The sequence below is a fragment of the Brassica napus genome, chromosome C7 (genome assembly GCF_020379485.1).
Source record: "Brassica napus cultivar Da-Ae chromosome C7, Da-Ae, whole genome shotgun sequence".
NCBI lineage: Eukaryota > Viridiplantae > Streptophyta > Magnoliopsida > Brassicales > Brassicaceae > Brassica > Brassica napus.
In genome coordinates, this window is record NC_063450.1 from 33,564,609 (window position 1) to 33,576,751 (window position 12,143).

General features: G+C 36.5%; 2 protein-coding genes across 2 annotated transcripts; both read left to right on the forward strand.

The window, feature by feature from the left end:
• The first annotated feature begins 3,156 nt into the window (after positions 1 to 3,156).
• Positions 3,157 to 7,496, forward strand: LOC111208734 (ribonucleoside-diphosphate reductase large subunit). Its single transcript, XM_048762364.1, has 17 exons — positions 3,157 to 3,610; positions 3,688 to 3,749; positions 3,825 to 3,912; positions 3,987 to 4,250; positions 4,326 to 4,566; positions 4,648 to 4,724; positions 4,817 to 4,987; positions 5,091 to 5,183; positions 5,270 to 5,419; positions 5,501 to 5,587; positions 5,677 to 5,841; positions 5,927 to 6,046; positions 6,146 to 6,348; positions 6,426 to 6,575; positions 6,654 to 6,801; positions 6,983 to 7,066; positions 7,152 to 7,496. The coding sequence occupies exons 1-17, from the start codon at positions 3,383 to 3,385 to the stop codon at positions 7,272 to 7,274; spliced, it is 2,454 nt and encodes an 817-aa protein (XP_048618321.1). The 5' UTR covers positions 3,157 to 3,382; the 3' UTR covers positions 7,275 to 7,496.
• A 181-nt stretch (positions 7,497 to 7,677) lies between these two features.
• LOC111208735 (protein ROOT PRIMORDIUM DEFECTIVE 1-like) lies at positions 7,678 to 9,568 on the forward strand. Its single transcript, XM_022708087.2, has one exon. The coding sequence runs from the start codon at positions 7,886 to 7,888 to the stop codon at positions 9,140 to 9,142; it is 1,257 nt and encodes a 418-aa protein (XP_022563808.2). The 5' UTR covers positions 7,678 to 7,885; the 3' UTR covers positions 9,143 to 9,568.
• The last annotated feature ends 2,575 nt before the right edge of the window (positions 9,569 to 12,143 follow it).

A 12,143-nucleotide genomic window follows, 5' to 3' on the forward strand; every position in this document is an offset into this window, starting at 1 on the left:
CATTTTGGTTCATTAATAATGTGAATATATAGGTCATATGCATAGTCATATAAGAACCCAAAGATTCTTCCGAATGATTTGACATATGTTGCTTACCCATAAGATAAAAGGGTAATATGGTTTTCACCAGCCAAAATAAGATATTGGCATAAATAACGAAGATGTTAGTGGACTGATCACCCACTATGCATTTTTATAATATTGGTGAATTCACTTCTTAAAGTCTTTAACGACTATAGCACATTCACTGAGATGAGTGCTAAACATTTTGAGCAACAATGGTTCGTACCAAGCCAATAAATATTCACTAGTTCTCCCCATCATTGGTATAGAATCAGAAACCAATCATTTTCATCTAAGAATGTTGGATGTTGCTCCACCACAGAGCTTCAAATGAAGATGTGTTTTCAAATGAGGTTGGAAATATATGTTGGATATAAATCTCTATTGACACTTAAGAATCCAGAGCCATCCCCGAAAAATATAAGTAAGGCTATACATGAATTCTAAAAGTGAGTTAGTACTTCCAACATAAGGGGGAGAAAATAAACAGCTAGAAAAGAAAATAAGTTGAAATGAATTATCATTGATCCTCGGGCTAAACACAATGTGAAATAGAAGTCCAAAAGATAATTCATTTCAAAACTTACTAAAGTAGTTGCCAGACACGACCCATATAAATATAGTGATCAAGTCACATATACCAGCTGTAAATGCTCCAATAAGAATAAATGTTCTACAAGAACAATATCAAACTGCTAGTCACGCCTGCAGCGTGGTAGACAGATTGGTTCCCAAGATAAATCCTCGTAAATGAAAAGAAGCATATATTGATAATGGTCAAAACGAGGCAAAATATAGTTCTGTATGATCTCCAGAAGAGAAATTAAACATGACTGACGAAAATTCAGGTACCTAAGACAAATGAAGAGATCTCAATAAGTTATGTCATGTATGAAACAAAATGGAACCGATAAGAAAATTGACGTCGATGATATTATACATGCAAAGTAGCAGTTGATATAATAAATGAGAAAGAAGATCATGAAAGAAAGTCTATTGAAAAGTGTACACAAAGAAATGATTGGCCAAATCAGAAAGATGCAATAGACAAAGATATAAACTTCTTGTGAAATAGAGAAGTATTTGGACCAGTAGTCCATACACTAAAAGGTGTAAAACAAGTGAGATGTAAATGAACCGTTGCACACAAAGAAGGATCAATATGAAATTAATTGTGAAGAGACATAATTTCATGTGGTAGATGCAACTAGTTTCAAGTTCCTTATAGTCTGGTAATAAAGGAAGAACTTGAATGAAACAATCCACTTGAAAAATGTTAATCCCTGAAAGTATAATCCATGAAGGATTGATGATATCAAAATCATGTTCCCGGGAACTCTGCATATTCGATCGAATTGAAACAAACTATTTTATGGGATATATGAAATATTATAAGGTTAACTAATGTATCCATTTGTATTTATGAAGAGATTATAAATCAATAGAATCATGATTTGAATATAATCAAAACTCCTGAAGAGTTATAGAAAAATTATGTTTTGAAAAAAAAAAACTTTTGACAATACCATATTGTTTTTATGTATTCTAAACTGGAGATCTAAAACTGAGATGTTATCATAAAGATCCTTAAAGTATTTTATTTAAGACGCTCGTATATGTTTGGTCCTGAAATACCATACGTAAGAGTGTTATTTGAGAAAATTATTAATCTTTTTCATTACTGAAAGATGTAATTTCATATGAAAAGAAAGAAAATCATAATAGTAACTTCTATAGTTACAAATGAATAATTCGTATGTACGAGGCGAATCTCTAGACAATTGTATGTAAGAAATTTGGTTTGAAATCCAAATAGACCAATAAACTATTGTCTAAGTCAAAAAAGAATTATGGATAAGAAGTCTAAAGGCCCTAGATATCATAATAGAAATGAATAGAGTTTATTCTCTTAAGCTCAATTCTCTAAAGAGAGTTGATTGGAATGCATATCCTGAAGATATTGTTTCCAGGGAAAGAAATATGATAGTAAGTATGGTTGTACTCTTTTTCCTTATCATGGTTTTTTTTTTATCCCATTGGGTTTTTCCATGACAAGGTTTTAACGAGGCAACAAAGAACATACAAAAGATAGACACCCAAAGAGAATGTTACAATTTGAGAGATGAAAATCTATCATTGTTCTAAAGGTTCTATGACTACTCATTCGAGGGGGAGCTTACGTAGTTGTACTCTTTTTACTTTTACTACGGTTTTTCCCATTGAGTTTTCCATGACTAGGTTTTTAACGAGGCATTACGTAATACAAGATGGATGATCAAGGGGGAGTGTTATAAGATAAACTTTGAAATGATCCTCCACTTCTTTACCAACTCAAGCACTATGATCATCTACTCATCAAGCACTATGATCACCCGCTCATTTACCAAATCAAGCACCATCTTTGTTATTTTATGTATTGTTGCTCACTATAAATATCATCACTCATCTCACTCTTTTGTACACCATAACAAAGAAGAGTTTATAATCAAAGAACCATTACATCTTCTTCATCTTCCTTATAATAAACTATCTCCCTTATATTAGTGTTATTTGCTTCCTACGGGTATTAAATTCTACTCTTATTTAAATTTCTCGATATTATAAATTATAAATTATTTCATAACAGTTTGACTTTTCATTTTTTTCTTGTTTTTCATTTTCCCTCCTAATTACTCCACTTGATTTGCATTTAGTTACTATTCACGAGTCACACCCTCGTAGTAGTGTTTTAGAGCAGGATTATCGGGAGAGGAGAAGGGATTTTTAGTGGAATTTTTATGTGGGAGACCCACAAAAAAAAGAAAAAATCGGTTACAGAAAAACCAAAATAAATATTGTTGTTCGGTGGGTTTTTGAACTGTTTACAGATCCCACTGACACATGGCAGTCCAGGATTAATTAGTTTTTAATTTTTTATTTTTTATTCAGACAAAAAAAAAATACCATGTGGAGTTTCAGCGTTAATCAAGGCCTCAGGGGCACAAATTAATAGCTACTACAGTTTTCGTAAACGTCAACTTCTAATTTGGGCCCATGCAAAGAATCGGACTACGTATCACATTTCTCGTGAGCTGGGGCCCACACCCAGCGAGGTAAACGCTTCAAGTTCCTTCTCTCGGAAGCTGGCGGGAAAAACCTAAAACTTTCGCGCGCTAGGTGAAGTCAAAATCCGGCAATGAATTAGAAGGAGGAGCCCTAGAAATTTCGAAACTCAAAATCCAAAAAGCCCATTTCTGCTTTCCTTTCACTTTCAATCTATTTCATCAGACTCACACGCCTACCAACTGTTCGACACAATTCTTCAGAGAAAAATCCGAAGATGTACGTAGTGAAGCGTGACGGAAGGCAGGAAACCGTTCGCTTCGACAAGATCACCGCGCGGCTAAAGAAGCTTAGCTATGGCCTCAGCATCGATCACTGCGACCCCGTCCTCGTCTCCCAGAAAGTCTGCGCCGGCGTCTACAAAGGCGTCACCACCACTCAGCTCGACGAGTTAGCCGCCGAGACTGCCGCCGCTATGACCGCCAACCACCCCGATTACGCCTCCGTGAGCTCTTAATTTGATTTTAATTAGTCTCTAATCAGAAGTCTCTCTTTTAAGCTTTTGATTGTTTATGTGTTCAGTTGGCTGCAAGGATTGCTGTCTCTAATCTCCACAAGAACACTAAGAAATCGTTTTCCGAGACGTGAGTCTTGTTTTCTTTATCTATCAGTGATTATTATGTATTCATTCATATGAACTGACTTTGGGGTATCTTCAGGGTTAATGACATGTACAATCATGTCAATGAGAGATCTGGACTCGCCTCTCCTCTTATTGCTGATGATGTTTTTGAGATCATTATGAAGGTATAAATAAAGCTTTGTCTTTTGATGGAACGTTTGCTTTTGAATTTTACTCATCTCTTTTGGTTATTTTTCAGAATGCTACTCGTCTGGACAGTGAAATCATTTACGACCGCGATTTCGAATATGACTACTTCGGTTTCAAGACTCTTGAAAGATCATACCTTTTAAAAGTCCATGGGAAAGTGGTTGAAAGGCCTCAGCACATGCTCATGAGAGTTTCTGTTGGCATTCATAAACAGGATATTGATTCAGCTGTCCAGACTTACCATTTAATGTCTCAGCGATGGTTCACTCATGCATCTCCCACCCTCTTTAACTCTGGAACTCCACGGGCGCAAGTAATGTACCCTATTCTTTCTGTTTTTTTTTTTTTGATGCATTCGTTTTACTGATGTGTGGTTTTGGATTTGCAGCTAAGCAGCTGCTTTCTTATCTGCATGAAGGATGATAGCATTGAGGGGATTTACGATACGTTGAAAGAGTGTGCAGTTATAAGTAAATCAGCTGGGGGTATTGGTGTTTCTGTTCACAACATTCGTGCTACTGGAAGTTACATTCGTGGCACTAATGGAGAATCTAATGGTATTGTTCCTATGCTGCGGGTGTTCAATGATACTGCTCGTTATGTTGACCAAGGAGGTGGCAAGAGAAAGGGTATTCATTTCATTGCTCATGATTGTTTCTGAATTGCTAGTTCTGTTTGTCTTATGTATATTTTATTTGCCATTGGTGAAGGAGCATTTGCTGTGTACCTGGAGCCATGGCATGCTGACATTTTCGAGTTTCTGGAGCTCCGTAAGAATCATGGGAAGGTACCCTCGCTAGATCACTCACTTTCCCTACATATTAATCTGGAGTTTGTTTCATACACTCTTACATTACACTTTTTTTATTTCTATTTCAGGAAGAACACAGGGCTAGAGACTTGTTTTATGGTCTTTGGATACCAGATCTTTTCATGGAAAGGGTCCAGAGCGATGGGCAGTGGTCACTCTTTTGTCCTAATGAAGCTCCAGGTTTGGCAGATTGTTGGGGTGCAGATTTTGAGAGACTTTACACTAAGTATGAGAACGAGGTGAGTGATTTTTCACTTTCAGAATTCAAACTCTTGCTATCATAATACTGGCTATGCTCCCCTTTCTATGGATTTGAACCAGTTCTGTTGTATTTATCTTTAGGGTAAGGCTAAGAAGGTTGTCCAGGCACAGCAGCTCTGGTACGAAATCTTGACATCCCAAGTTGAAACAGGGACACCATACATGCTTTTCAAGGTAAGGAACCTTCGTAGCTATGTAGCCACTCAGTACAATTATATAACCTCAGGTTCTCACTATTCATTTTTGAAATTATACTGTAGGATTCATGTAACAGGAAAAGCAATCAGCAAAATCTTGGTACCATAAAGTCTTCCAATTTATGCACTGAAATAATAGAATACACAAGTCCAACAGAAACTGCTGTGTGTAATCTTGCATCTATTGCTTTACCTCGATTCGTTAGGGAGAAGGTGAGTTTAAAAAGGTGTTTCAGTGATTGATTTTTCTTTGTCACTTGTTTAACTCTTGACATGTCTTACACCTCGCAACAGGATGTCCCCTTGGACTCACATCCATCTAAGATTGTAGGCAGTTTGGGCTCAAAGAATCGTTACTTTGATTTCGACAAGCTAGCAGAGGTCAGCGCTTAATTACTAGCTCATTTCTATATGTTTCCATGTCTGCAATTTGATGTTGATTTTAAAAAACATATATTCTGTTTCTTCAGGTGACTGCAACCGTTACTGTTAATCTCAATAAGATAATTGATGTGAATCACTATCCTATGGAGACGGCTAAAACTTCAAACATGCGTCATAGGCCTATTGGTATTGGTGTGCAAGGTCTTGCAGATGCATTTATTCTTCTGGGAATGCCATTTGATTCCACTGAGGTAAACTTTTTTCGCATGATTGAATCAACCTTCCAAAGTAGTTTTGTTCTCTGGTCTGAGCAGCTTTTTTTTGGAATAATCTCAGGCTCAGCAACTGAACAAAGACATATTTGAAACCATATACTACCATGCACTCAAGTCATCTTCGGAGATTGCTACTAAGGAAGGTACATATGATACATACCAAGGAAGTCCTGTGAGTAAGGTATGTATCTCAACCTGCAATTCTTTTGTAATATCTGTTCAACATTTTCATAAACTCTTGGAGCTAATTGCTTGGTTGGCGTATCTTATGATTTTTTAGGGTATTCTACAACCTGACATGTGGAATGTGATTCCTTCGGACCGCTGGGACTGGGCTGCTCTCAGAGATATGATTTCGAAGAATGGAATTAGAAATTCTCTTTTAGTAGCACCAATGCCAACTGCTTCAACCAGCCAGATTCTTGGGAATAATGAATGTTTTGAGCCGTATACCTCAAACATTTATAGTCGCAGAGTCTTAAGGTATGCAAGAAAGCTCCACAAAGTAATGTTTCTGGTTTTCTGCATAGCTCAGTCTTTGCTATTTCCTGTGTTTACAGTGGTGAGTTCGTAGTTGTGAACAAGCATCTTCTTCACGACTTGACTGATATGGGACTCTGGTCTCCTACGCTCAAAAACAAGATAATACATGAGAATGGTTCTGTTATAAATGTCCCGGAGATTCCTGATGACTTGAAGGCAATTTATAGGTATATATTTTCCTCAATTCTTTTATGTTCTGATTACTATGTGTTCACCATTTTTTAATTTGTATGCAAATGACTCAGGACTGTGTGGGAGATTAAGCAGAGAACAGTGGTTGATATGGCTGTTGATCGTGGATGCTTTATAGATCAAAGCCAAAGTTTGAATATACACATGGACAAACCCAACTTTGCCAAACTCACTTCCTTACACTTCCACACTTGGAAAAAGGTAACAACTTACCTTAAAGCTTGACTTAAACAGTTAAACTCAATATGATTGCATCAGTTGTAAGCAAGAATGTTGATGAATCTGTTCAATATGACTGTATCGCTTCACTTGCTCAGATTCAGTCTTGATTTGCGGTAATAACCCGAGCTCACAAAATTGTTATTTTTGGGAATATTGAAAGGGATTGAAAACGGGGATGTACTACTTGCGATCACGTGCAGCAGCAGATGCAATAAAGTTTACAGTAGACACAGCAATGCTAAAGGTAAAACAAAGAAACACTTTTGGGTTACTGTGTGATTCTGTAGTTACCAGTGAGCGAAGTTGACATTTGCCTGTGATTACTGCAGGAGAAGCCTAATGTGACTGAAGAGGATGAAGGAACAGAAGAAAAAGAAGACAATGAGACGAAGATGGCACAGATGGTATGCTCTTTGACAAACCCTGAGGAGTGTCTCTCTTGTGGAAGTTAAAACAAACATGAGAAGAAACAATCGAAAGTTGGTCTGAAAGAGCCTGCGTCTCTTTTATGTTTGTGTGGTTTTCGTCTGTTGATTTGTGTAGGGTTAACTATATAATGTAATCTAGTTCCGATAAGACTGCCTTGTTATTCGTGTGTGAAAGTTAACAAGTATCCTTTGCTAAGTGTGTAACAAGAAGTTGCTCAATGTCTATTTAGTTTCGAGTTTAGGCTGCTTTCATCCTACCTTATATTAGCTTTGAATCTAATGGGACTGACTATATTACTATATCTCTTTTAGTTTTAGCTGAATTTGATTTCTTAGCGCCATAGGACTGAGACTGAGTAAAGTAACACACATCTATAATCCATCTGCCATAGATGTTAGTGTTACATATGTCATTTTGTGTTCAGGTCTTCCCCCATGGTTGAACTATTTGGGCCTATCTTGCGGGTTATGGCCCGTATCGACAGCTCTAATTCTTCTTCCTCTCCTCTGCGACGTGTGATTATCTCTCTCCCAACTTCCTCCCAAGAAATTGATTGCAATGTTCTAGTCAGTGAAGCCCTAATTTCAGAATCCAACCTTGGAGAAATGGTGATGTGTTTGTCGATTTAGAAGAGATGAATTCTCTAAGATCTTTGAGCTACAGTAGCATCAGAGAAGCTCTATCTCACCAAACTCCCACAAAGCTATCATCTTTATCTCCTCTCTACTCTTATAACCAGAGGAGATGGCTAAAGCCTGTAGATTCTGCGCAAACCAGGTTAGAGAACCGAACACGAGACAACCGATTAGACAAACTCATCGTCCACATCAGGAAGCTAAACATCATCCTCGAGATAACAAAACTCATGGGTAACAAAAAGCGTGGTCCTTTCGTCTCCTTGCAGCTTATGTCTCGATGGAAGAACATCGTCGGTTTGAACGTAAGCATTGGAGCCTTTGTGGGTAAGTATCCTCACGCCTTTGAGATCTTCACACATCCATGTCGGAGGAATTTGTGTTGTCGGATTACTGATAAACTGAAGGAATTAGTTGAGGAAGAAGAAAGTGTTGTAAGAGAGTTTGAGGTTGATGCTGTAAGGAGGGTGAAGAAGCTGTTGTTGATGTCTAGAAAAGGTGTTCTGAATGTTCATGCTTTGAGGTTGATGAGGAAAGAGTTAGGTTTGCCTGAGGACTTTCGTGATTCGGTTTTGGCTAAGTATACTTCAGAGTTCAGGTTAGTTGATTTGGAGACTTTGGAGCTAGTTGATGGAGATGATGATGAGAGATTGTCTGTGGCTAAAGTTGAGGAGTGGAGAGAAGTAGAGTACAGAGAGAAATGGTTGAGTGAGTTCGAGACGAACTACGCGTTTCCTATTAATCTCCCCACAGGGTTCAAGATCGAGAAAGGGTTCAGAGAAGAGCTAAGGAACTGGCAGAGAGTCCCTTATTTAAAGCCTTACGAGAGAAAGGAGATTTCAAGAAGCGTAGAGAGGTTCGAGAAGCGAGTTGTTGCGGTTATCCACGAGCTTCTGAGCTTGACTGTTGAGAAGATGGTTGAAGTTGAGAGACTAGCTCATTTTCGTAAGGATCTTGCGATCGAAGTGAACTTGAGGGAAGTGATACTGAAGCATCCTGGGATTTTCTATGTATCGACGAAAGGAAGTACTCAGACTTTGTTTCTTAGAGAAGCTTATAGCAAAGGGTGTTTGATTGAGCCAAATCCTGTTTACAGTGTGCGGAGGAAGATGCTGGATCTTGTGTTGTTGGAAAAGCGTCACTCTAAGGAACTGTTACAAAGTTGTGAAGAGGAGAGAGATGTTGAGGTAAGGTATGATGAAGATTGGGAAGGAGAGAGAGATGGAGACTGGATCTTGCCAATTCTGGAGAAATGATTGCTATGATGCAGTGGAGTTTGTGCAAAAGTCACATCATGTGTATTGAATTTTCAAGTGAAATCAGATTGAAGTTGGTTTTGTGAGAGGCCGTTCGAGAAAGAAGGTTGGAGCGAAGTGGAGAACAATGATGCTGATGTGGGCAGGAGTCTCAGAAACTGTTGTGAGAGGTAAGAAATGTTCTTACAACGGACATTCTAAGTAGAGGCAGAGGAATGTAACTAGAAAGTAGAAGATTACTTGTGGAGGTTAGCTTGGCTTTTAGTGTCTTCAGCAAAAGAGAGGTAGCTTGGCTCAGTGATCTTTCCTGTCTTATGTCTACACGCACATTAGTTTTGTGGCCATAAGTGTGATGTGGATGAAATTGTAGCAAACAAGAAATTGTTTGATGAATTTTGATCTAAGAAACACTCTGAGTTCCTCATTCATGGAAATTCATCAGAAAGTCTTTGTTTGAGAAGTCATAAACAAACTTGGTTTTGACCCAAAACAAAGCCATAGACAAACTTAGTAATAACATCCAAAGAGTGAAAGATTACATCAAAAAATACGGCAAGAACCCAAAGTAGTTGCAGATTGATGAAATACATGACCACTACTCTGCTTTGACTTGACCACTATATGCAATACCTTAACCCTCTTTTCCGCATTGTGAGAGCTTTAAATTCATTGTTTTAACTCTCATCTACCCCTTTAATGGTACACATACAGGTGCAATTACCTTCTTGAAGTTGCTTGTCTTGTCATATCTTATGTCCCGGTTTAATGCAAGAAACTAAGACCTAAGTTAGGTATGGTCTGGTATCAACTTTTTAACTGACTCTGTCTGGTATGGTCTGGTATGCAAGAAACTAAGACCTAACTGTCTCTTGATATGGTCTGGTATCAACTTTTTAACTGACTCTGGTGATGTGCACAAGCTTCAAGCTGAAAAAAAAAAACTAAAGCAAATAAGAGAAAAGTTTAAGACACAGAAGATTTTCAAAGTTCTTAAACAGAAGAAAACAGAAGGAAAAATACTTCTCTTCCGACAAAAACTTTTCATCAACTCACGTTAATGTAGGCTCGTATTTGCGAAGGGCATGGCCGTTAGGGTTGGGTTCGGACTCGTTCCTTTCGAGTCCGGATCTTAAATATTTAAACCCAATAGATATTTAGAAATTTTTGGATCGGGTTCGGATCCGGATCGGTTCGGATCCATAATTAAAATACCAGTAATTTTTTGGGTCCATATCGGATTTAGGTCGGGTTCGGATATTTAAGATCTGAAAAAGACATGACTTACCCAACTCCATCAAATTTAGTCGATATTTGTCATATATATCTAAAATTTTACAAAATACTTAAATGAAACTATTAATAATTAAAATAAAACATTTTTAAACTCTAAATTTTACATTTTAAAGCTTCGTATTACTTAAAAATATTACAAAATAATAACAAATATTGTTAACAGAAGATATTTCAACTAAATCATAACATAATATATATAAAATAGAACACAAAAAATCATAGTTTTAGATATACAGTGAAACCTCTATAAATTAATAATGTTGGGACTACACCAAAACTATAATTTTTTATTAATTTATAGAGATATTAATTTATCGATATACTAATTGAACCAAAAATTCAATTTGGAACTATAAAATTATATTATTTTATAGAGAATTTTAGTGTATATTAATTTATAGAGTATTAATTTAAAGAGGTTATACTGTATATGTTTTTAAGTCGGGTACAAATCGGTTTTATCGGGTCGGATCTATTCGGATCGGTTATTTTCGGGTCCAGGTCTATTCGGGTCAGTTCCTTTTGGTTCCGGTTCTTTCGGGTAAAAAAATTTAGATCCAAAAGATACTTATAAATTTTCGGTTCGGCTTCGGATGAGTATTTTTGGTCGGTTCGGGTCCAGGTTAAAATGCCTACGCCCAATTGTAGCTCATATTACAACTTTGGGAAATCATTAACGTTATGTTATAGAGAAAGCCCTAAGCTTTATTAGCATTCTACTTGGTAAATAGAATTCTGGAAGTGTTTATATAAGGCCAAAAACACTATAGTTACTCTTTAAAAATATTTGTTCTTATATAAAACCTGCAACTATAGGACTAAAGAACATAACGAAATATCGATGTGAAAGTTAAATACCATATAAAGAAAAGGAGAATCAAAGCAAATAATTTATTTACTATTCAAAGAGAAAGTGAAAGTTTTAATCAAATCCCAAAGGGTGAAAAAGAAAGTCGAGAAGAGAATGAAAGGATGTGAAGAAATAGACGTGACGAAAGTGCTAAGAATATATTAAGTGTTTTTACTTTTTATACTCTCTTTTGGTGAATGAGAAGAATATCCGCATCGAAACATGATGATAATAAAAAGAAAACAAAATATTAGTTTATATAAAAAATCCTTGAAAGCGGAATAAAGTGGAATTCATAACAAAACAAAGAGAAAAGAAGGAAAATTGTGGAATATATAAAACAAAATGAAGACAGCCAAAAAAAAATGAAGACAGCCAAGATAAGTCTTCTTCCAAGTCATAAATTTTCATACGATAGTATAAACTTTATTTGCGAATATATGCACATTATTAGTAGTTTGTGATTGTGTTATTGTTGTATCATTACTCATGATTTCAGGTAAGTTATTGTGTATAAATGCGTTGTAAACAACAGAAGAAACATATCTCTATTTATTGAATTTACAGTAGAGTCTGTTATCTATAGACTATGGTTGGGTAAGTCTTACTGCCGCTTGTAATTTTTGCGACTTAATTAGTGCTTACACTAAAAAATACGCTACACGTCGTTGGAAAAAACTAAACAAAAAAACAAAAAAACTCAACAGCTTCTCACGAGCATTATCTTACCAAATACTTTCCCACCTTACCCACTTCGTTTTGTCTTCCTCATCTAACATTTTCCCCTCTATATTATTCTCTCGTGGCGTAGTACGAGTCCAGAAATATATATTCTATGAGTATAATATTTGGAAATAA

Excerpts from the sequence above, each read along its gene's own strand:
- LOC111208735 (XM_022708087.2), top strand. The coding sequence starts at position 7,886 with ATGAATTCTCTAAGATCTTTGAGCTACAGTAGCATCAGAGAAGCTCTA.
- LOC111208734 (XM_048762364.1), top strand. The coding sequence starts at position 3,383 with ATGTACGTAGTGAAGCGTGACGGAAGGCAGGAAACCGTTCGCTTCGAC. Across the intron at positions 4,725-4,816 it reads TCCGTAAGAATCATGGGAAG|GAAGAACACAGGGCTAGAGA; the intron begins GTACCCTCGCTA and ends TTTCTATTTCAG. Across the intron at positions 6,047-6,145 it reads AAGGAAGTCCTGTGAGTAAG|GGTATTCTACAACCTGACAT; the intron begins GTATGTATCTCA and ends ATGATTTTTTAG.